General features: G+C 38.5%; 1 protein-coding gene across 11 annotated transcripts in view; it reads left to right on the top strand.

Annotated features, from left to right (window-relative positions):
• DISC1 (DISC1 scaffold protein) overlaps positions 1-25,065 on the top strand; it is a 193,679-nt gene that overhangs the window by 153,835 nt on the left and 14,779 nt on the right. For all 11 annotated transcript variants that reach the window (XR_010358920.1, XR_010358919.1, XR_010358918.1 and 8 more), the window contains one exon: positions 6,884-6,944. Coding sequence is in view for 8 of the 11 variants with exons in the window: in XM_064413843.1 (XP_064269913.1) it covers positions 6,884-6,944 (61 nt within the window). In the remaining 3 variants the exon portion in view is untranslated. The remainder of the gene's footprint in view (positions 1-6,883; positions 6,945-25,065) is intronic.

Below are 25,065 nucleotides of genomic sequence, written 5' to 3'. Positions count from 1 at the left end.
AAATCTTTTTTCATGTTGTTATGAGCTCTGGTGACTGCTGGGCCTACTGCCCCTTCAGTTTAAAATCAGTATGCTTGCTTTGATACTGTGTAATAAAAAAATGCGTAAAATTTCAGCTGTTTTTTTTTTTCTTAAGGTAAATTATTTACTGAAAGTAATTTGTCTTTTTCTGCCTGCTGTCTCCCACATGTAGCATGGAAGGAATCCCTGTGTCAGGTTTGACAGATTTTGCAGAAATTTGAAAGAAACTCAGAAACCATGTGAAAGTATGGTAATTCTCTTGAATGTAGGCAATTTAATCATCACAGAACTTGAAGGGTCACCTGTCTCTTTGGATGAAAAGTACTGCATGCAACAAAGAAGGTTCAGGAGACAGATTCTGGGAATGTCTGTTTCTCAAATGTTCCTTTTTATGCAGGGTGGTTTTCCCCTGCTCCTTGTCACCTCTGCAAACCTTTTATGCCTTGCTCAAAGACAGAATTGTCAGTTGTTATAGGCAGAGCTGCTGGCATCTCCTGTCATTTCTCTTTGTAAGATCTATTTTCTGGTTTTTATTTCTTTGTTAAACTTCTGTTCATTCTGAGATTTTCCATAACTTATATTTGCCTTGACTTCTAACTTGAGAGCAGAATGTGGCTTCTCTGTTAAAATCAGTATCTCCTGTATGTGATCTATGTTTAGTTGTAATTCTTTGCATCAAAGGTAAGGCGCCACTTGCCTTATTGCATGCTCAAAATCATTGTTGCACTGAGGTCTACAAATTAAGCCATCTCTAAATATGCTGAGAACTTTGACACAAGCAGAAGGAGCATTTTCTTTGACTACTTCTGCTATGTGTAAAATACTACCATCTTTCCAAATGACCTGGAAAAACTTGGTCAAACTTGGCCTTTATGTGATCTCCTAAAGAGAGGAAGCTGTTTCCTCTGGACTTGAAGTGTCCACCCATTCCCAGCATGTCTGGAGGTTAGACTAGGCTTCCTCCTGTTCAGGATGTACCAACGTGCTGGGGAGAAATTGAACAGTAGACACTCTGTATCCTTACAGCTCCAAGGGGAACTTCCTGAGGAAGGCGAGTTGTTCACACTGTTTCGGTCTTTTCCTGTTTCAGGGCAGTATTAGGGCCAAAATGCTGTGCTGTCCTGTGTTCTGCTAATTTTATATTTCTCTATTACTTGTCATAGATTTTTATTACTTCCCATATTTTTACAGAGTTAGAGGGTATAAAGTGGAAATATTCTACCAAATTTTAAATGTGAGAGTGAGCAAAATATTTTAAGACAGTGATGCTCCAGATGGAATTTCTAGTTGTTTGCTTCTATATGTCAGAAGTGCTGCCCTATGGTATCAGAGCAGTTGGTTGTATCTTGCTGGAGAGGAAAGTGATGCTGATGACAATCTTCACATGGATTCGTCCCTCTGAGAGCTCTGAAAGCAGTGGAGTGTCATTTGACAGCGGATCCCTGAAAGCCCCCTCATCTCCTGTGGGATGGGGTTATGATAAGATCAACATTACTGAATCACCCAGCTGTTGTTGCAGACCCTTTCCTGTCCAGAGGGACTGCGACAGTCTGGCAGCCCTGCTTGGTAAGCCCTGCTGCATTCACAGACCTCAGTCCCAACAGAACTGCTGCTTCTGAGTGCCTGCCAGTGCTATGCCACTGCAAAGCACAGTTTTCCATTTCTGTACCAGGACAGTATCCTATGCTCCAGGCCAGCTGCTTACTGAAGCAGGGAAAAACCTTGTGATTGAATCACAGAATCACAGAATTTCTAGGTTGGAAGGGACCTTTAAGATCATCGAGTCCAACCCATGTTCTAACACCTCAACTAGATCATGGCACCAAGTGCCACATCCGGTCTTTTTTTAAACACATCCAGGGATGGTGACTCCACCACCTCCCTGGGCAGATGATTCCAGTATTTGACCACTCTTTCTGTGAAAAACTTCCTCCTTAAGTCTAGCTTGTATCTCCCTTGGCGGAGCATGAGACTGTGTCCTCTTCTTCTGTCTGTTGTTGCCCGGAGAAAGAGACCGACCCCCAGCTCACCACAGCCACCCTTCAGGAAGTTGAAGAGAGTGATTGAGTTATGGAATCATCTCCAATTAGGCAGAGAGTATTTTCAACTCCATCAAGTAAGATTGGGTTGTGTCTTTAAACATTTGGCTTTAATTTCTTAGTTGTTCAGTACAGATGTTTGTGTTTCCAGTTCACCTTTATGTAGTGTTTCTAATTGCAGAATAGCCAGTCCATTTGGATTCCCAAATTTTGGTCACCTCGTCTCTGGTGGCAGTAGTTTCCTCAGTTATTTTGTGCTGTTCTGCAATGTTATTCAGAGGATTAGCACATTTCTTAGAACAAACCACAATTAATGGAAAAGACAGGTAATAACTACGTATCTCAGTATTTACTTCATTACTGGGTGACAGGGAACCAGCATAGAATTTCATTTGCCTTTTTAAAGTATTTACACTTTTTAAATGAACCACTTATTTTTGTGCCTTTAATCCTGACCTTTTCTTTTCATTCTACTTGAGTTCCTTGAGTGGTCACTGTTCTTCACAGAGCTTGTTCTTTGAGGTTTTCTCCTGTCTGTCTGCAGGATGCAAAATTTCTTACCATTCTGTAATCCAAAATCTTGTTACTGGGACTTGATAAATCATCTTGACATGTAGTTGGGCAGCTAAGATGCCATCTCAAGTGTCACTCTTTTCAAGTGAACCTTTAAATATATCAAAGCCATTCTTCAGTTTTTCAGACCCCAACTTCACACATTAATGTAGTACATCTTTCATGACAGGAAAGATCTGGATGATTTGCATAGAATCATTTTCTGCTTTCATTTTGTCTTAGTATTAATAACAATTTTTACATTAAAAAAAAGGATAGTGACAGAAGAAGCAACATGTCAGCCTTGTTCACACCTAATTCTGTCCTCAGATCAATGTGTGTCTATGCAGTTTTTAAAATTTTTATTCCTAGATCCTTAAGTCAGGCAAAAATGTCATTGAAGCCAGTGGGAATTTTACTCTACCTAATATAATATTTGAGAAGGAACATTATGCTTGTGGATTGGAAAGGCTAATTTTGTAGGTATCAGGCTTGTCATGCAGGCAGGTAATGTCTGGCAGTTCTCTTTATGTTGCGTGTTGATGTAGGAGCTATTGCATCTCCTCCAACCTTTAATTTTGTGTAAAACTATGTGTCATTATTCATCCACACTGTCTATCCATAAAAAAAAAAATAACAAGAAAAAGAAAAAAAGAAGAAATGATACCTTCTAGGATGGAAGGCAAAAACTTTACTTCAGACTTTGTATCTCTTGGACTCGGTGAATGACTTGTCTGGTACAGAACTACTGATCTGTGAAAACTGCTGTGATATTGACTACTATTTTTTAAGACCCTTATTCAATTTTAAAGATTTATTCTTCTGAGTTGCCAACCATTTACATCTGGAGCATCCATATGAACACTGGGTTTGAGGTATCTCCAGTCAAATACTCAGGTTTTATAAAGTTTTAGAAAATATTGATCATAGAATCCAAATCTCATAGTCCATAGGTCTTTTTAAGTTCAGTTTTGAGGACCAAAGAATAAGAGACTGAAGAATAAAAGTAATGACACGCTTTCGTGTGCAGGCTTGAACAATCTCTGTAAGTAATAGAAATAGCATTACCCCACTGGGGCTCTGTTCAGATGAGAAATGACATGCAATGATATTTTAAAGGAATGCTATGTAGGTTAATTATTAAATGGTATCTATGCAGCTTCTAAAATGGCAGATTTGCATTCTGTAGCAATTAAAAGGCCACACAGGAGCTCACTGCTGCTTCTCAGTCCTGTCTGACCAGAACTGATTCCAAGACTGGACTTTGCTGCAGTAAGAAGAAAGGAAAAATTAAGATAAAATAAGGGAAAGAAATGCTGACTCACTTTTCTTCAATTAAGACTTCACAAGAGAAGTTTATTTTTAGTTGTAGCAAATAACCTGGTGTTCTGATCTTCTGTGAGTATTTATACTTCTTTATTTTAATAGAGAATTTATACTTCTTTATTTTAATAACTCCCCTCAAGGCCAATATAAGCCAAGCATGTAAATCCCCAGAGAACTGATGGAAAAAGGCAACCCCATTCACTTAAATGTTAAAATGAACCATTTGGCATGCAGAGAAGAATCTCATAAATTATTATTTCTTTTCTTTCTCTGTCATCTAGTACTTTCTTGGCCAGATTGAAAGCGCATACAGTTTTCTGTTTGCATTTTTTTGCTTTGAAGTGATGGTGAATAGATTGATTAAATTAGAACAAAAAATCTGCTAATCTGTTGCTTGTCTTCTATTTCAATGGATGATCTAAAAGGCTGAAAGTATTTGTTGCAGTGCTGTCTACAGTTTGTTGCAAGGGAAGTAAGCTTAATCAGATTTTTAAGATATGTTTTCCTTCCAGCAAAATCTCCAGGTCACAGCTTTTCCAATTACATGGAGAAGAAGGCAAGGAGACAAAGCTAGTCTGGGGAGCTTTCTCTTTCAGCAGCAAAGTTTGCATTTCTTTTAATGTAGTTAAAATGTTTGACAGGAGAGAGTAGGGTTTAGTGATGTGAGGTGATTTCCAAATGAGTGTTAGCTTTTTGCTGACCTACTTTTGACTAGTGGTGTATTCTTGCCCATTACTTTTTGTCATTGAATAATGCTGATATATTAAGCTGTGTGCTTCAAGGGCATTGTAAAATTGCATGTAGGGGCAGGACTGAACTGTGAAAGTGCGAATTACTCTATCAGATCAAACCCAATTAAAAAGTGCCAAGCACAGCAGGAGAAATTGAAAGCAAGGTTTATCTTTCATGTAACGTAAGAAGTCACTATATCGGTTAGAAACAAAGTGAGTGTGAAACAGATTCTCCACCTCTTCTCATCCCTCTCCAAAAATTAATAATATCTGCTGACTTTATTATCCGAAAGAATAAGCCTCTGAGTTGTAACAGCTCATGTTGAAGGACACTGTGACAATGGCAAGAGAAGGGAAGTACAGCACCCGAACACCTTGAAGCTATTTGCTATCAAAGCGTGCACTGAGCCTCAGGTCAGCACATTTGGGGGTTGATGGATAGGGAGTTTGCAAGAAGTGGTGGCCGTTTTTATAAAGCTGTAGTGTGTCATTAAAGAAAGACTTGCCATCTTGCAGGCTTTCCACAGTTCTACAGGAAGTGTAGGAATAAAAGCATGGTAAGGAAACTGTGAGCTTTTACTAAGTGCTGTAGTTGTTACAGAACTGCTGCAAGCTAGGGAAAGTTATTTAGTCTCCAGTGCCATTGCAGAAATCCTTATAAACCCTTTTGCATAATGTCCATCAGCACTCCTCTAATGAGTAATTGGGCCTGTGAATGTATAAACTAATGCAGTCATCTGTGCACAATACAATATTGCAGAATCCTGCTTCCAGACTGTTGGAGCTGTGGTGGGTTCGGTTTTTTTGATTGTTTCAGGTTTTTTTGTTGTTTGGTTGGTTTGTTTGTTTGCTGATCTAATAAACTTGTATATCAAGCAAAACAAAACAAACAATGAAAAAGTACATCAGCCTTGCAAAATGTGTTCTATACTTGCCATTGCATTGCAGACAGTTTCAGTGATGTGTGACTGCTGTGTAACCTGGTGAACACCGCCTTCTGCAGACAGTCGATGTTACACAGACCCTGATGCTTGCTGCTAATGGTATTACCTCAGTGAACTCCTCTGTGTGTGAACTTTAGCACAGCTGATTTGGCTAATGCCGAGTTTTCAGGCCAGGCTTTAGTGGGGGACATTCGAGTTTGTGAGGGAAAAAATCCAACAAACATAGAAGGGGAAAGCACTTGTGTGTAAGCTGTGCTTGGAGCTGTCGTATTGTAAGGAAGGTGGGGGAGATGAGTGGGTAAACTCACAGGGTACCTGACCAATGTAGCATGTTTTCCCCATAAAAACAATGATGCTCTGTAGGATGCCTCTTCATATAAAATATGTTTGATGTACAATGAATTAAGACTTTAAAAGAGACCAAGTGATTTACAGTCCTACTGGACTTTGACTTTGCAAGCAGCTGTTAGGGAGGAGGGAAGAAAAGTTGTAATATTATGGAAATGGTTATTATCTAAAAGCCTCTATTTTCCTGGAAGAAGTTTACTTTCTACCATTGATGGAGTAGCAGTGGTCATTCAAAAGAACAGCTTTGTTGTTGTGTGTTATGATAAGCGGTCTTTTGGAATGCCTTCTGGATGAAGTTGTAGGGACTCAGAGAATGTCTAGGTCTGAACTTTAAAAGCAAACAAACACACACACAACATTCCCCTCAAACACCAAACCACAAAAAACCTCAACATAAATTTCTTAACAATCTTGAGTGGTATTTCTTTTCATTCTACAGTGTTTTGGTTTTATCAGAGAAGTTTGATACAAGATTGATAACAATTTACAGGACTGTTGTGCATGGACTGATGCATTTGTTGGCTGGCTTACTTCTCCTAAAGATAAAGAGGAGTAATGGATACTGCATGAGTAATATTTCTTTTTTTGTGGGGATGATTTCCGTTAGCTGTCCTTGTCTGTGTTTTGTTTTGTCAAGAGGAAGCTTCTACATACTGTGTGTTTGTTAGTGTTTTCTGGCCCAACAAAAAGGTTAATGCATATGTCATGGATCTATTATTATAATATAGATACAAAAGACTTTGAAGAAAAGAGGGAGAAGACACCCACACTGCAATTTGAATGTGAAAAAGATTAATGAAATTCTTATTCCTAACTGACATGTGTAAAGTATGTGGGTAAGAGATGACTTGGTTTAAAAAAGGAAAATCCCCATGGAACTGTACAGATATATCATTAACTAATTTTGGCCTTTATTTTGCAGTGACCACTGTAAAAGAAAATGCTGAGAAGTACATGGAGATTCTGGAGGATAAACTGCATAGGTAAGGATGGCATCATGAAAACCTTTAAAATCTTTAAAATGCTTGTACACGCAGCACTGATATGCATAAAAGTGTTAAGGAACTGGCATTAGAATAATACCAAAAATAGTTCAAAGTAGGAAATGCTATTTGTGTTAAGAGCTCTGTTCATGGCTGCATTCAGCAGCCTGGCAATGGGTGCAGGTAAAAGAAAGAATCGCTGTGTTCTCCAGTGCAAAGGGCTGCTCTTGAGCAGCAGTGGTCCAGCCTGAAGTATTTGGGATATGACAGCTGGGTGAAAAATCACCCTTCTGCTGCTATGCAAAAGCCAATACTGAGCAGGGCCAAGGAATCCCGTAGCAGAGTTTTGGGCATCTTTAGCAAGTAATGACAGTCCATATAACAGTTTTGAAAAAATGCCAGTTTAGGGTATTCCAGAGAGCAAATACAAACCAAGACAACAATAGAGATATTTTAAGAACTGAATCCTAAAGCAGAATTTACAGATTTTTATGCCTTTGTTTTTTTGAAACAAATGCTAACATTTCTACTTCCTTCTCTTGCTGTATGAAGAGGGCTCTGGGTGACCCCTCTGACTTTAGGATTCTCCTTGAAATATGGATAGCAAATATTACAGTGCTGTTGTAATGGAATCTTCTAGTGAGTGAACTTTGCCCTGAATGAGTATATTTGTATTGAAAAAGGGTTTCATGGGTTCTAATTGGAGTTTGTGCCTTAATAAAATGTAATCCACCAAATAAGCACCACTTCTATTTCCATTACTGAGCAGATGTAGTTAATAAATTGTTGCCCTAGCTATTTTTTGTTGTATTGATAAAGAGAGGGTTCTATATATTTAGTTTTGCTCATTCATACTTTTGAATATAGAAATATTTATTTTATTCAACTCGTAAATTTAAAAGATATTCTGATCTGAATGAAAAATGATGGAAGCAGACCCAAAGATCAAGCTTTGTTTCTGTGTGCTGCTTAACCCTTTCTTAACATATTTATTCCATAATAATATTTTATTATTTATATACTTCGGTCTATAAGTTTAAGACAAGTCATAAGGACTTTGTGTGCTGTGTTTTTGAAAACCATACTCTTTATTAAAAAATAAAGTATAGCGACATATTTTGTTGCTTTAGAGTGTATGGATTTAATTGACATATCAGAAATTTACAAAAGGATGTAAATTTCTCTTTAAGTGTTAAATACTTAGAGAAGCTGTATGTTTGTTTCTCCTTCCAGAGGTTTATCACATAGAATTTGCAGGTCCCAGATGGTGAAGATTCAATCCTGAACTTGTTTTCCAATATGTGCAAATGGTATTAGTCTAAAAATAGTTCAAGTAATTAAGAGCTAAGAATTTGTTTGAATACTGATGGAAAGAGAAAATCTTTAATGCTTTTATGAGAAAGAAGTTTCCAAGACACTATGTCTTGAAAAATATTTTCTTTTTATGCCATTTTTATTTTAGGTCATTACAGATATTTGGGTTTTTTTATAGGTTCTTTTTAGTTTCTTCAAGTAGTTAGCTACACCTGAATTACAGCTTGAGCAATAAAATAGAAAAGCAAGCAAGAGCCCCCGAGGCTTCTCCAAACCCTGCCCCTGCTTAGAGCAGTAACTTGAGAGAGTTTCTCTTTTTTGGTTTTCATATAGATGTTCAGATTACTCATTTGTATATATCATAAGCTAAAGAAAGAGTCTCTAAGGAAAGTTTAAAGAGTAAGTTTTAAGACTGCATTTTAGACAGAGATAGAATTTGCATCTGGCTCATGGATGCACTTTTGGGGAGGCTCTTGAAACCAAAAGAGGATCAAGTCTGGGTAGCATGAATTCAAATAAGCCTCTAAAGCTTTTCTCCAGATGAAACCTATAATTTTGCCAGGTAATGTTTCGAATAAAAACAGCCTAGATTGAGAACCCTTCAATTTAAGATACAGTTTCAAAGTAAAGCAGAACTCTTAGAAATGTCATGTTCGACCACTTTGTAACAGAAGGAAAAGGAAGTTAATGAAGAAATCTCTTAACAAAACAGGTTTAATGAATATTCAAGTTCCAAAAAATCAATTTTGTCAGTTAATTTCCCTCCCCCCTTCCCTTTTATTTTCTTAAGAAAAGTTTGGAATATATTCCTCTTGTCCTTTTTTTTTTTTTTTAATGTAGAGAGGGGAGGGGAACCTAGCTTATTTGCTGGAATACTTGTTGGGGAGGTGGGGGTTTGGTTTTTTTTTTTTTGGTTGGTTGGTTTTTAAAACAAATGCAATACTTTTCACTGTGATCTAAAAGATGCATCCATTGTTGGGTAGCTTAATAGAATATGTTATGGTACGAATGCTACTCTTTTGATAGCCTTGTATCTAAAGAAAAAATGGGAAAACATGCATTGACAAAAAATGGAAATATGTTCAGTAGCTGGTAGTTTCACACCAAGGAAGGCAAAGCACCTACTAAGCATACAGATTACTTGACATTGTTTCTTCCTGATTTAAAATATAGGTTATATTCTGATAATGGACTGACAGTCACTGAAGACAGTATCCCCAAATAAAAGAATGAACAAATAGCATGTTTGATAATGCTGCTGGCTGTCTCTTTCCTAGTCACCACAGCATACATCAAGACATTCTTCAAGTTTATACATTAAATCATTGGCTGCTCTCTTGAGACTGTAAATACCATTGCTTACCTTCTGTTAGGAAACAGGAGATGTGCAAAAGTGGTGAGAGTTAGGATAATAAAAGTGAGTTCAGCAGAGACCTCTGTCTGTGTGAATATCTGAAGTACAAGAAGTTTTGTGTTGGTAACTTCAGCTCATCACTTGAACCATTTAGAAGGAATTGTACAGGAGAAGTTTACAGTAATTGCTCTAGCTCATTGAAATTCAGATGAGCATCTTCTCATGGGACTCTGGTTCTGCCATAGAAAGTGAGGTTTTTTTCATTTCACTTATTTCTACACCAAGTGAAGGCTTTGCTAGCACTTTCTATCATTACCATTAATAAAGTGGACTTCAACCATCCAACTCTTAAAAACTACCAAGTTCTGCCATAAGTGAGCTTTAATCATGTAAATGGGGGAGGGTCACAAACTGATCCTAGTCGAGAGTGCTGTAAAGCCATTAAAGATTTCATCTTGGGCTGTTAGTGCCTGTGTCTCATGTTACAGAAACTCTGATGTCTGCTATAGGGAAACTACTGTGCTAAGGCTACTGAGTAAGTCTTTCCAAAAGGTTTTCCCTCTTGTCTGTGGAGCAGAACAGGCATGCTTGGGAGTGCCAGATGGTCTGTGGTAATTTTGTGTAACCCGTGACCCCCCTCACTTGTGCTGAGGGCTGTTCCAGCTGCTGGTAGTATCATAGCAGTGCACAGATAGGACTGAAATGTCATCTTTGCCTGCCTGCCTCCAGGACTGTGTGTTTTCTGCTGTGCTTCCAAGAGACTTCACAGCCCCATCCCTTGCTGGATAATGATCTGATCTTATTTTGCTTACCAACAGTTCTGCTGCTGGAGTGTTAAAATGCAGGTTAGACAAAATATTAGATCCTTCTAATGACTAATTTAGTTCCTTTCTTCTTCCCAGCTGGTCTAAGTCATACACAGCTGTGAGAACATTAGCTCCAAAATTCTGAGAAGCAGACACTTTATATGTGGTGATGCATTCCTTTATATCTCTTGGCCCACATGGTGATGACTTCTAAATCGCTTATCGTTGCTGCCTCAGGCTGGAAACAATTTTTTTGTACCAGCTGATGTAAAGATGACATTTCTTGAGCTGAGGGAATTTAATGTGATTGTACTGTTCTCCAAACCTCAAAAGATTATGCTGTGACTTCCATTCATCACAAAACCAGGGCTTTTAAGGGGCTTTTCCTAATTCCCAGATAGGAATCATGAAATTACTTTTGGGGAATAATATTGTTCAAGAATAGCTGGTGACAATTACACAAAGGGTTTTTATTGAGCTGTTTTCTGTGCTATCCTGCAAGAAAGGGAAAATGCATAAATATAATAAGATGCAATACTGCAGTGACTGTACTTTGTCATTGTTGAATGATACAGCACCAGGTAACTTTGCAAATGTATGCAAAACCTTTCTTTAACTGACTCTGTTTTGCTGTTTGTCTTGGGTTTATTTTCTGTTCAACAATGTTTGTTTTCATATTAATGGTGCCTTTATTTTTACTCATGGATACACAGTAGGGAAAATGTCATGGAGTCTTACTCTGATGTAACGTGTGCTCATCTGCATGGCTCCTCGTTCACTGAGATGTTAAGATAGTTGGTGTGATAAAGGCACCTTGCATTTATTGAAGCAGCAGAAATCGAGCCCAAGGTCTGTTTTACCTGATCTCATGTGTGGTTTTTATTTTAGGGGTTTCAATCAAATGTCATTTGCCTAGTTCAGAACAAATGTGGCTGCAGCCTGATTGCTCAGACTGCTAGGACATGCACGTATTCTCTATCAGAAACAAGGGTTTTGCATGCAGACAGTGCTTTTAATGCATTTGAGGATGTCATCTTCACTGAGATCCTGCCCCTTCAGGCAAGACATAAGATGTTCTGAGGGTCCCATACCATAAGAGGACAGGTCAGGATTAAATGCCACCACATCACCTTCTTGTTTACATGAAAATGAACAGTCTTAGAAATTACTGTCTTTCCTTATTATTCACTGTTACCCTACATACCACATGCCTCAGGTCTCCTTTATAAAATACTAAGTTTCAGAAATGGTTTTGGGAGCAGAGTTGGGTATGAATGCTCTGAATGGCACAGCACACTAAAAGGACAGTGTTTCACACTGCTGATGGTCTTAAAGGTGGTCTCAGAGCCCATCAAAAGGACTCTGTATCCTTGCAGATTTGTAGCTCTCTTTCTCTGTTGTTCCTGTACGTATGGAATATTTTGTGGTTTAATTTAACATTGATTATATAGGGATAGTTTTCCCAGCTGTGTTGTTTGCTTATGACTTCAGGCTGTTGTTTATGAGAGGTCCTTTTCTTCATGAAAAAATGCCCTTGGATGGCAGTGGAATCACTTGTGTTGCCTTCTGTTGCCACAAAGGACTGCAGGACTAGGCTTGGTGTGATTAAGTACTGAAAATTTGGAACATATTTAGAAATTGATGCTGCATTAAGTGAATATGTACATAAATTGTCAGATTCATAAATTTGGAAGGATTCTCTGCACTTTCCAGTGACATTTGAAGGTATTCTGCCTAATCGTGGCTTGCTGTTCTTTAGAGTAAAATAGTTTTCTCTCAACCACACTGTATAGTTTTATCATACTGGTGGGTACACAAAAAGCCTTCAACCACTACCAAATAATTTCTCATGTTTCAGTAATGTGAAGAACACACTGCAGTGTCACCAAACCCTCATGGGAACAATCAAACACTTTACTTTGGACAATCCCTTCTCCTTGTTGTGAACAATGCAGCTGCTTTGTTTCAGTTACCTTATTTTTCTGTCTACATAATAGAGGCTGTCATGAAAACAGGACTATTGTTTCTTAAAGGCTCATGTTTTCTTGATACTTTTTCCCAGCCTGAAAACATCAGCTCTTGTCGTACTACTTACTTTGCTGGGGAAATGTTATGACATTACAAATCAAAGGATTATGACTTTTAGCCCTGTGACTGGTAAGAAGAAAATAGGAAGTTGTGAATAAAAGTAACATTTTAAAGATGTTTCTATAAGGGAGGGGAAATTTGGCAAGATCTCACTGATTGCTTGGTACTACTGTAGTGAGGGAAGTTTACTTGCCCAAATAAAAGGAGCTGTGAATCTTGAAAAGGCAATTGCTAAGTGTATTAGTTAATAATTTGCAGGTGATTTTTGGTTGTTATATTGCCCAGTCTTATTTGGGAGATGCATCCTCTTTTTTTAATAGTTTAGGAAAGTTTCACAGTGGTGAATCCAATTAACAAAGAAGAAAAATTTAAGTATTCTTTCTTGTTCTGTTTTCTCCTCTGCTTTAAACATCGTGCACTTTCTTTTTTGCTTTTGTTTAATTGCTCTGTCTTGTTGTTAACAATCTTAGAAAGGGGACTTTCTGATTCTCCCCCTGCTCTTCCCTTTATTGTGGCTCCTCTGTCTTCCTTCCTTGGACTTGTCTCATTTCCACTTTGTGTATTTTATTCTTCCCTTTGTTTTATTTCCAACTTTATCCCTTAGGACACCTATTTTTGCCTATCTCTTTTGTGTTTCGTAGAGCAGGGGGAAGTTGGATAGTGGGAATATAATAAAGCACTTTCTTCACAGAAACCCTGTTTTCACCTTTAAAACACATTAGATTACTTTTCAAGCTGTCGTATTCTGCATGACCACAGTGCAGGTTCTCACCAAATATGCTTATTCTCGTCACAATCACTTGCAATATATTTGAAAATGTTTGCAGTTTCCTGACAAAGTATAGCATCTTGGAAGCTCTTAGTAAATTTAAATAATGTCAGAAGAAATTTGATGGTATTGCTTCACAGAAGTGGATTAGCCTAGATTAACTGGGTCTGGAGGAAAGGGGGGAATCTTCACTATGTTTTTCATTTCTGCTTGTGAAAAGTGTAGCTAATGCCTACAGGGCATGGAAAAGAAAATCGTTTCTATAGAAGTGCAACAGATAAGAGTTTCTAATCATGTTTCTGCAGCACAATGTGTGTTTTATCATCAATGTTATCTGGTGCCATGTGCTAGTGGTGATCCTTTGATAAACTCATGTCTGTGCCAGGGTGGAACTCTCTGTTCCCAGCCTTGAACTTGTCTCTCAGCCCTGGCAGAACTAATACCTATCCACAGATGAAATGCACGTTGCACAAGCAGTAAAAATGGAGGGCAAAGACTGAAATCTGCTTCCTGCACCAAGTGAGAAAAGATGTTTTAAAAAAACCCCAAACAAAGCAAAAGCCAAACTGAAAACCACCCCCAGTACCATTTCTGTCTGTGGCAACTGCAAGATAGGAGATAATTGCATTGATGGAACCCACCATGCCTTTTGTGTCAGTAGCAGGAATCTTCTGAATTTGCAGTGATAAAATTAATTTTTTGCTACAAGAGCAGGAGAATGTTGTTTTATATCCTAAGGAACATCTGCTGGTTTAAGGTGTGGAGGGAGATTTTTGAGATAGGTAGGCTTTTGGACCCCACAGTACTCTGAGGGAAGGGGACGTAGCACAAAACTTGCCTTTTCTCTTTAAGTCCTAGTAGACAATTATTGCACCAATGTATATGTGTTACATATAACATGTTTTAAAGACTGGCTTCTATATGACATGATAAGATGTAAAGAAGGGCACAAGAATTAAGAACCCAGAAATTGTTATTGTCCTTTTTCTTTGTATTTTGCCTGTTCAGAGATGCTGGGTCACAAATACTGATTTTTTATTGGGAGGTGAGGGAACTGTGGCACGTGACCATACTGTTTGATAAGAAGTAGCAGAAAGTTCTGTTCTTTTTAGCTATTTTCAGCATTGAAACTAGATCTTTTTAGGAAAAAAAAAAAAAAGAAAAAAAAGAAAAGGTCAGATTTGAGGCCAGTTTCCAGTGCCTCAGAGCTTTAGGAAAAAAACAAAGCACATGGTTGAACAGCCTTTACTAACTCCCTGTCCATATTAATTCAGGTTTCGTCCAGGGCTTTTTCCAAGTTACTGAATTAACATCAGTAGTTAGTGTGCAACATTGTCAAAGACAAGATGACAGGGGATTTTGCTGCTTGTTCATGGAAAATCTTACCCTTTTTTCCTCTAGGCTCTTTGTCTTCCATTCATTTTATTCTTAGCATAGCAAAAATTGTCAGAGGGCAAGGCATCTCCCCTTCTAAAAACAGAAAGTATTGCCCTTGCTTGAAAAGGAAATATGATGACAGTTCACAGCCTCTCTCTGGTTCACAATTGTGCATTTTGTTAGGATTTCTTTTGTTCTGTATGCCCTTTTCTTATGCTGCATTGTTCTGGTGCTGGTCAGTGGTGCCTGCAAAGCTGCAGCTCACCACTTTGCTGAAATTCATTACTGTCAGAGTCTCTGAGTTTAACCCCAGGCAGCAGCCAAGCCCAACCGACCCCTCGCTCACTCCCCCTGCAGCGGGATCAGGGCAGGAACAGGAAAGGTAGAAGTGAGAAAGCTCATGGGTTGACATAAAGACAGTTTAATGGAGAAAGTGAAGGCCACACCCACAAGTAAAGCAAAACAAGGAATTAATTCACCATTTCCCAAGGGCAGGCAGGTGTTCAGCCACTCCCAGGAGAGCAGGGCCCCCTCACACAGAGCAGTTACTTGGGAAGAGAAATACCACCAATCCAAACATGGCCCACTTCCTCCTTCTTCCCCCGTTTGCATATACAGCATGATGTTATATGGTCTGGAATATTCCTTTTGTCAGCTTGGCCACTTGTCCCAGCTGAGTCTTCTCCCACCTTCCCTGCACGCCTAGCTTCCTTGCCAGTGTGGCATTATCAAAAGCAGAAAAGGGTTTGGCTCTGTGTAAGCCCTGCTCAGCAATAACTAAAACATCTCTGTATTATCAACCCTGTGTTCAGCACAAATCCAAAACACTGCCCCATACTGGCCACTGTGAAGAAAATTACTTCAGCTAAAACCAGCACACACAGTTGTCCTCTCTGTTGCAAACTCTTGTCTCATTAAGAGTAAGTAATTCTTATTATTTTGCTGCTTTGGTGTGCTGAGATTTCTCTGTTTTGGAGCAAAAGTAAGTTTTTTTCTCATCTTTTTCCCTAATCTCCTGTGCTCTTCTTGCTTGAACTATATGAATTTTATGAAGAGTTTAATATTCACATTAAAATTTTTTTGTGTGTTTGTTAATTTGTGATACTTTTTAATGTGGAGAGGATGCAATTTTATGAGTGGCGAATGTCTGCCGTGACTGACAGCAGTTGTAGATCCTTCCTCTTCCCCAACAGTAGGTTCTTGGCTTTTTGACCTGGAAGCCTATACAATTTCTCTTGAAGATATTGGTGCTAATGTGTGTTTGCATTAATAAAGGGAAGATTGATACAATGAGCTTTGGTGGTTTGTTTTTAATAGTTTTTCATTTCCCATGCAAAAATGCTTTGGCTATGACATCATATTTTTTATAACAGCTCCACTGTGCTTCACAAAGATTGTTCAGCCACTGACCTCATCCTAGAATTTTCAGAGGGAGTTTGAAAATGAGATCCAAGATCAGCTATATGAGGATGTATTTGCAGTGTGCTGTGGCTGCTGAGGAGTTAAATTTGGACGCTTTGTCAACCTAAAGGACATTAGTTTCTTCATTCTCTTCAAATAACAAGGGAACATGCAGCAGAATATAGTAGTGTTAGGTGAGAGGCAGTCTGAAAACTAGAGACTGAGTTTGAAAAATTGACAAAAAATATCTCTTTACACAGAGGACTGTTTCCAGTAATTTTATGGGATTTTTCCCAGTCTTACTGAGAAAACTATCTGTAAACTCTTCAAAGTGCTTCTCTTTGCCCTTCAGCATCACCTGTGCTTTGCCCAGCTCTGCCCTGCTGTTGGCTTCTCTGTGAGCTGATTTCACGCAAACCTCAACCCATCTTAGCTGTGAAGTTATGACTGTGAGGGGAGGGAGGGATAGCAAGGCTGTTTGTCACCTCTGGGTCCGTGGCATTAAGCTTTTGCTCTCTTACCAGGTGCTCTTGGTGGCTGCACATAAGTGAATACATGTGAAAAGAGTCGCTCCCTTCTGAACTTGGCAAGAAAAGTGTTGGGAGGTGGATGTGCATTTTCCTACTGCTACTATTTTCCAATGCATTCCTGAAGACAAGATTTGAAAGCACTTTGTGCAATTACAGAGGCTTTGTCATCTGTCTTGAGTGGGATTGTCATCAGGAGAAGTAATAGGTGTGGAACAGTCAAGGAAGATGAGGATGGATGCCTGGCACCATCTGCCTGCGGTCCAGCAGTGCTGCTAAATCCTCCTGTTCTGTCTTTGGATGATATTTTGCACATAGCCCTCGCTGGCCAGTCAGATAGAAACAATGATAATTAAATAAGTAGAAGATAAAGTATTGCTGTCTTCATAGCAGAAGTATGAAGACGTAGGATACCTCTATTTTGCGTGCAGCTGGGACAGTCTTTCCGACTAGCATTTAGAAGTTTTCATTAATTAATGCACTTGCTACTGGGAGTGTACTGTGCTAGTCTGAGGAGACAGCACATAGCCCAGCAATTCTAAGTGTTCTGTCAGCAGCAGTGCAGGGTTTTTGTATCTAGCAGGGTCCAGCCAGGGAGGATCTGCAGACCTTGCCCTTTTGTCTCTTGCTCTTTTTGATCCAGAACAGGATTTGGCTCCTGAGCCTATATGACTGCAACCACAGCAGGTCATGTGGTGCCCTTGGATGTTTGAGAGGAACTCCGTAAGCACATGGCCGTTGAGATCGGTATTTGGCCAACACTCTAGTTTTTCCAGGTGTGTCTTCCTGGTTACAAAAGCTGAATTTCAAGGTACATTCCTATGTGATGACAATATATAATCTCTCCCAATTGTACCTCTTCTAAAAGGTTATTTCTTTGCCCTGTTTTTGATCATTATGTATGCTTAATTCCTATTTGGTCAGTGATACAGGGGATGATTCACATCCCCAAATACTCTTGACAATGAAAGTCTAAATCTCTCATGCTTTCAGAGGGAGAAGTATATTTTAAACTCTTTTATATCAGAGAACAGAGGTGAATTAAAATGATAGTCAGAGAATTGTGAATTCCTTCTATGTGCTTCTTAGCACTGTGGTCAGAGAATGTAATAAGCAATAAGAGATCAGGCTCATTATTCTAATTGCTTTGAAATAAGAATACATTCTTCTCTTGGTATAAATAGCCATTGTTGCTATTGTGGCAGTGTGGATTTGTGGCAGCTGAGAATGTGGCTTCAATGCAAATGCTGTGCTTTCTTCCTGTGGCATACTTTTAGAAACAAATGTATTTCCTTGGATTAGAACTGGTTGTGACTTTGAAAGCCACTGAATGACTTCCGTTCTAGAGGAGGTCAGTAGAAGTTGAATGCTTTGTTGGGTTCAAGCTCAAGAAAGTATTGAGGCCTTTGTAGGAGCTGAGCTGAAAAGAGCTTAGATGGACATGTAGATACTGAGATGCATTTTTTTCAAAATTGGGGCCTAATTCATGCCTCTCCTTTAAATCTAATTTGGGATCAAATATTAAATAGTGCAGAAAAAATATCTCATTCCAGCAATTCCTATCCAGCCAAAATTAACGACATTGTGGGGCTTTGCGGTTATTGCAAGAGCCAAAGGCAAGCAGGATATAGACTGAATTATCAAAGTTACTACCAAACTCCAGGGTGTTTTACCAGATTATTAATAAGGTGAATGATAAACTAGGGTTGAGAGGCTGACTTGATGTGAACTGCTGAATAAGAAGAATTCCCTGGTAGCTTTTTCCTCATCTATCAAAGTTAAGTTTTATAGTCTTAGAATAGGTTATTTGTAAGAGATGTTTCAGTGGAGGTAAAGGCAGAGGAACATTTATTTTTTTAATAAGAAATAGATAGCCCTGAAAGCAGGTAGTAAATTTTTTACATTATAGATTGGGTATTATAGTAAAAAATAAACTGCAAAGTAAATTTAGGGACACAATTGAATTATAAATGCTCTCAACAAGATGCCTTCCTTCTTTCCTTGTAAATTACTGAATTTCCTGCATTCAGGGTGTTGGTCCCATTCCTGAATCCATCCTGTATTAAGAATCAATGGGAAAACCATCAGCTGCAGCAGTCTATCATTTTGTGTTTCCAGTGGAGATAATTTAAGTATAACACAGTGACATTGAATATTGGTAAAAAGATGACAGCCCGTGATTAAAGTTCTGCACCAGGTAAAATAAATGGCTGGAGGATTGAAGACAAAATGATTGAAGTATTGTTTGATATTGTGTGGTATCTTGTTTTTTAATAACACTAATCAAATGTCTGTTGCTTTTAAGCACTAGCTTTATTGTTTTTAACAGGCCTATTGGGAAAGAAAAAACAGACACACAGTATGTACATTTCACATGAAATGCAAGGTGGTAGTTCTATCCTGCGGTTGCCTTATCAGGCTAGGGGGTTTTAGAAAATATCTCAATTTTTAGCAGACTGGTTTTAGATTTCAGTGTTAATCTTTTGGTATCCTCGATGCAGTAGTTTTACTGAGTGGAAAAAATTGTGGATAATGAGTGTAGTTGATAAGCCTGATTTTTTTAAACACATTTGGCAGAGAACATTGGCAGATATTAATTTATTCTTTTTATTTTTTGTTTTGTTTACTGAGAACACTGTGAGGGGCCATGTATTTTTACATTAATATTATTTCTTATTTGTTGCTGTTAGCTTCTTTATATGAAAAATTCTGCATGGAAAGGAATTTTTAAAGCAATTTGAAGGCAGTTCAAGTTTATAGCTTTGTGAGGTCTGAGAAGATTCCTCAGAAATCTTAGAATCCATCAAAATATTTACCTTTTTTCCTTAATTATGCAATTTATCGAATTGATGGTATAGCCTCATTATGAATATATACAAAATGTCTTTGCCTAAAGGCACTACCTGGAGCTACCCCAAGTAATAGAACGGCAGTGTTACCTTCTAGGTAACAGGACAGAGAGAGGGAGAAAATAGAGGCAGTGAAGAGCAGGGTTAAGTTTTTTAACTGAAAGGAGTATAAAACCTGTTGTCCCTGCTCTCAGACCCACAGAAATACACTGTTCCTGGAGTGCAAGTTCAGATATGGACAAGCAGAGATGTGAAGGAAGCAAGGAGCATGCTACAGGCGGTAGCTGTCTGAAGAAGGCTGTGCAGTATTTGAATGGTTGCCTTCCAGCATGGCATTTTTCCTTCCAATGTAATGTTACATTTCAGTTCCATTCTCTAAGTGTTTTTTATATGTGGCATGGGGCATCTCCAGAGTCAAAAATCTCAGATGAAAAGGTGTCTAAATGTATTTGGCGTTCTCCACTAGGACTTGTCTGAAATTTGTGAACAAGGAGGGAATTGAACTGTTGCTCTTCTTTTTGCTCACCAAGCCAAGAAGTGAGAGCTCCTAATCCCAACACAATTTAAGACTGTGATGGGCTGTATTGTAGAGGTTAGATCACTCAACAGGACACAGGATATCTGGCATCTGGCTCCAGGTGCTCTGTCTACTGCAGCTCCAGATTTACTCTGTCCTGAGGAGACATGGGTGCCGTAGCCACCCCATTAAGGGCTGGTTTGGAGGCTCTGCTCACCTTTTCCCTCAAATCTGTCTCTTCCTGCATATTTGCCTGGCTCCTGGGATGCTGTAGAAAGTAGAGCCACTGACAGCACCCATTCTTCAGCTCCATGAAAGTGATGTCCACACCTCTGTGCTGCATTGTCATGTTCTGTCTGGGTGCACTGGATGTCTTTTGAGTAGGACTGATGTGCAGAGAACTTGACTGTGGCTATAAAGTGTAGATATTAGAAGTGTCAGCCCAGAGCAAATTTTTCAGGTGTTGAAGATGTATAAGTCTAGAAGTTAGATGGGGATTGTGAGGATTGCTTTATTGGGCTTCTGTGGTTCTGGTCCAGAATATTGTCTAGTGACTGAAGTATCACATTTAAAGAGGGAGAGCTAATTGCTGTTTTGTAGATATTATTTTATTTTTTATAAAGGAGAGAGCAAGGTCAGAGAAGCAAGTTGCTGATGCTTGTGCCAGGGAAAAGCACTACCAGCTTCAGACTTTGTTTGGGAGTTTTAGCTAGTTTCCAAGGTAGAGAAGGTTGTTATCTGACAAGGGACTATGTGGAGTCTCCTTCTGGGAGTGAGTCTTATTTTCACATGGAAAAATGTGACAATGGTGCTGAGCAGCGAACAGGTGTTATCAGTGAACTTTAAAATAAGGGAGTAGAAAAGATGTCCCCCACACTGGAAGACAACCACATGATTGGAACCATATGAAGTTATTTCATGAGATTTTTGGCTCCTGAGGAGAATGGGGAAGAGAGACACAATGCAAGGAATTGAATTGTGAAATTGAGGTTATGTTGAAGGCATTTATAGGATTAGGGAGACTTGCAAGAAGGGGAGGATAAAAGAGTTTTGATTTCAGATGTTTAGGGAAGGTGACTTTCTAGTGTGCAGGCCAAGGGGAAACAAAAGTTTTGCCGTTTGGACTGAGTCCACATTTTCTTTGTAGTTTCTCCGTTATCAGTGTGCTGTTGCACACCAGTCAGGTGGGGAAATAGGATTATGTGCCTCCTTCCCCCTGGAGCCTCATGTGAGTCACTGACTGGCACATTGTAGTCCTTGGTTTGTTCCACAGGTTGGCTGTCAGCATCTTAAAATGTAACAGCCAAGGTTAAAGAACAATAACTGATCAGGCTGGAAAGTTATTTTTAAATTTTTTTTTAAAGAAAAAGAGAAGTAAAGCATATTTCTGGAACAGTAAATACTTGTTAAATATAAGAAGAATTGTTAATGCATGACTGTGAATAAATATAATTAATCAAATAAAAAGGTGAGGCTCTGTTAAGAGAGAAACAATACCATTGCCTTTTGTCCTCTAAGTATCATTAGAAGATACTTGCTTTTGCTTACCTCCTTTGTTCACTGCATGGCTATTGCCTTCAGAAAAAGAAGAAAAGTCATAGCTAAATGTTGAGTGAGAAGAGCTCATTCCTCCCCTGTGGTGCAAAATATAAATAGAAGCAAGTGACCAAAAAATATAGAAAAACTTTCCCTAGTTTGTACAATAGTTCAATAAAGAATGGGAATATTGAACAAAGTCTTTTGATTCACAGTGCCATTTTATGAAATCCTCAATAATTTTAATTGTCAGAATGAAAATCCCTGTTGTTTCTGCCAGACTATTTTTGTTGCATTTTGTTTACTTTTTTTGTCAGAGAAAACTGCTTTTAGGATCAGTGAATGCAAAGTTAAAATATGTGCCAGGTACTGGGAGAAGTTAAGTACATGGTTTCCTGAAAATGCACCTTAATGTGTCTCAGTTATTAAAAGGAAGTAATCTAGAAGATCTCAGTGATGGTTGATCTCACCTCCTAAATTACATTTAGATTATGCCATTTCTCAGTAATTGTCTTGCTGTGTAACCTTTTAGCTTCAGTTTCACTCTCTTGACCTTCAATCTTACAGGGATTTCCCTTGAAATAAGCAACAGGACCATATTGGCCTCAGGGTGTTATAAACTACTTGTAACAATTCACTCACCAAGGGGCATTCCTGAAAAATATAGATGATGAGATTTAGAATCAGTGGCATCTTCCTGTGTTGATTCCAATATACTTTTGAGGAGGTTTTGCAGAACTTTGTTTTGTTTTAGTTTTGTGGTTTTTTCTTTTTTTTAATAGAGTTTAATATAAAATCTTTTTACTATTTTTACACAAGCATGTTTTCATTTAGACTACAATGTTCAGGAACTGAATGTGCCTTTTGTATGTATGCAGAGCCCTCAATAAAGAAAAGTCATGTTCTTGTAGTTCCAGTTAGCACTATAAATAGCTTTAGAATAATGTTGTGCTGAGAGCCATAGAGAGCCCCCAGAGATACCTCCCAGAATCTCGTAAGAAGGCAGAAGAGCAATGTTCTTTGGAGCTCAAAAGAGAGAGAACCCTTGCTGGTTATGTCTCTTGACATGAATTTCAGCCAACATCACAAGTAGAGGGGAGTTATCCTCTAGTTTACTTTTACCCTTTTACCCTGGTCATGTTTTCTATAAGACTGCTTGAGCCTTAGTAAAGGCAACTGCAATTACAGTGTCAATTGCCACTTTATGAAGAGAACTCAAGGATAAGCCTCTGTGTTCCACATCCATTTCCTCCTGCCCATGAACAGCCCTGTTTCTCTGACAGCTCTTTCATCATCATCAACTTAACCTGATGCAGAATTCTGTCTTCTGCGTCCTTTTGTGTTGCTGTGGGTGTCTCAGCCATTCTTCAAGTCAGCTTAGGCTTGCCCTTGTAGATTCTTTCTGCACAGTATCCTTGAGGTAAAACCTGTCCAAGCTATTCATGCAGCTAAAAAATTACTCATGTAGAGACTTGCATCTCACTTACTTCACCATCAATTTCCCTGGCTGTGACTTGACAAAAGCAGTCTTGTCCTACTCTCATTCATTCAAAATGAGCACTTCTGTCTTTTTTTCCATTTCACTTTGTTTTTCTCCATTGAGGCCTGTTCTGTCTCATCAACACTAACACTATCTTCCAGTGTCAGGGCTACTCAGAGTCTTTAACTCCCTACTCAGTATTTTTTTTTTAATATGAGAAGACAGACTTTCCTCTGTAGATGTTAAACCACATTGGTGTCAATCACTTGTCCTTTGTATTCTTATACTAGCATCTCTTACCTTACATGATTCCTTTGGGAAGGGATGGAGATCTTGGGTATCTAATGGCATGTTTCATTATCCTCCCACAAATCCTTGAAATGCTTGTTCACTGTGATGCCTCATTGTTCTTGGCAGCACTTAGATTAATTAGTTACTCGAGTAACTAATGAAACTGCAGTACTGTAACTAACATGCCATGTCCAGTCCACTGTGTTTCTTTGAACCTGCTCATCTGTATCCTAGCTCTTGCTGATTGTTTGAAAGAGAAAAGTTGCTTTGAGGAAAAGGCCACCATTCTAATGTGTTTGGTGTTTGTACAAAGCCTGGCACTCTGACTCTTGGCAGTTCAGAATCAGCAGGTGATTAAGGTATGCTTTGTGTCGCTGGGTCTATGTAAATGGTTGATGGATTGTGATTTGTTGTGGATTCCAGCAGATTGTTCCAGACACCTCCACTGAACTTGCCACATATGCCACTTTGATAGTAATATACAGGCAGGCATATAACACCTAGAGGTGTTGATACATCATGAAATATTTATAAGTATAGGAATAATGTAAAATCTCATCCAGACTCGATCCATCATTTTGAAATGTTTCATACCTGAAAAATCTCACTGTGTTCTGTACAGCCAGCCATGGAGGCTTCATGGAGACTGCAAATGCACTTTTAGTGTGGATTGAAAATGAATAAAACAAACTCTGTAATTCAATTTAGTTTAATTTTTAACACCTGATGTAAAAGCTAAAGTTTTTTACATGCTGAGGACAACATAATAATAATTTGGAATGTGTTTCTGTGTTAGCTATTTGCAGCTTTAAAGTAATTTTCATTCCAAAAGTGTGTTTGAAAAATGCTTCAAGGCACTGAATTCCAACATACAGACTAAAAGGTGGAGCCTTGATATGTTTGGCTTAGATCTGTTCAGAGTGTTTAAGTGTACCTGCATTCACTGATTTTGGTTGAAAAATGCAGCATAACATCTTAGCATCTTAGTTCAAGATGTATCAGAGTTTTACAAATACCATGATAAAACAATCAGGGCCTCAAATAAAAGCCATCTGTTAGTTGTAGATTCAGTAACTGCTGATTACTAAAATGCATTTAAAACTTAGACACAGACACATTGACCAATGTGCTGAGTCAGGGCCAAATAACAGCAGCCCAGGCACCATTATGCTGTACTGTTACACATGCTGTTCATCTTCCCCACTGTGACATCCTGCATGCATCACCTCTCTGCCCTAATTTTGACAATAAAGCCCTTCGTTAAATTAAATAGCCGAAACAATTTATCCTCTAGAAATTCTAATTTAGCTCTCTAAGGTGTTTTTTTTTTTTTTGCCTTTAATAATAAGCTATATATAGATGCAAACAAACATTTGCAAAAAGCAAGTAAATGGGCTTATGTATGTCTGCAGGAAAATGTTTTGACTGTGTAACTATGATAATATGATTGACAAGTAGGGAAACAGCAGGGGTTATTTTCTTTTTCTGGCTTGGTAAGTGAAATGCTACCTGGATAGAACACAGACATGTAATCCAGTGAAGCATTTTTCCCTTTCTAATTAGTGATACTTTGAACTCCTTGGGGGAGACCAATTTGTGGACCCCTTGCTGCATTATGCCTTCAATAAACATATATACCGACTCTTAAGCACAAATCAAATAGCTCAGCTTCTGAAGCCTGATTTTGCTCTCAGTCTCAGTATATTGCTGTGTGATTTTTACAGCTTGGCATCTTGTAGAATTTGTGGAGTTAAAAACATACTTGTGTTAGTTTAATGAACTCATTGTGAGAAGTGCAGATTCTTTTTCCTT

The sequence above is a fragment of the Passer domesticus genome, chromosome 3, assembly GCF_036417665.1.
Source record: "Passer domesticus isolate bPasDom1 chromosome 3, bPasDom1.hap1, whole genome shotgun sequence".
In the NCBI taxonomy this organism is placed as follows: Eukaryota; Metazoa; Chordata; class Aves; order Passeriformes; family Passeridae; genus Passer; species Passer domesticus.
This window is presented reverse-complemented; position numbering and strand designations above follow the sequence as displayed.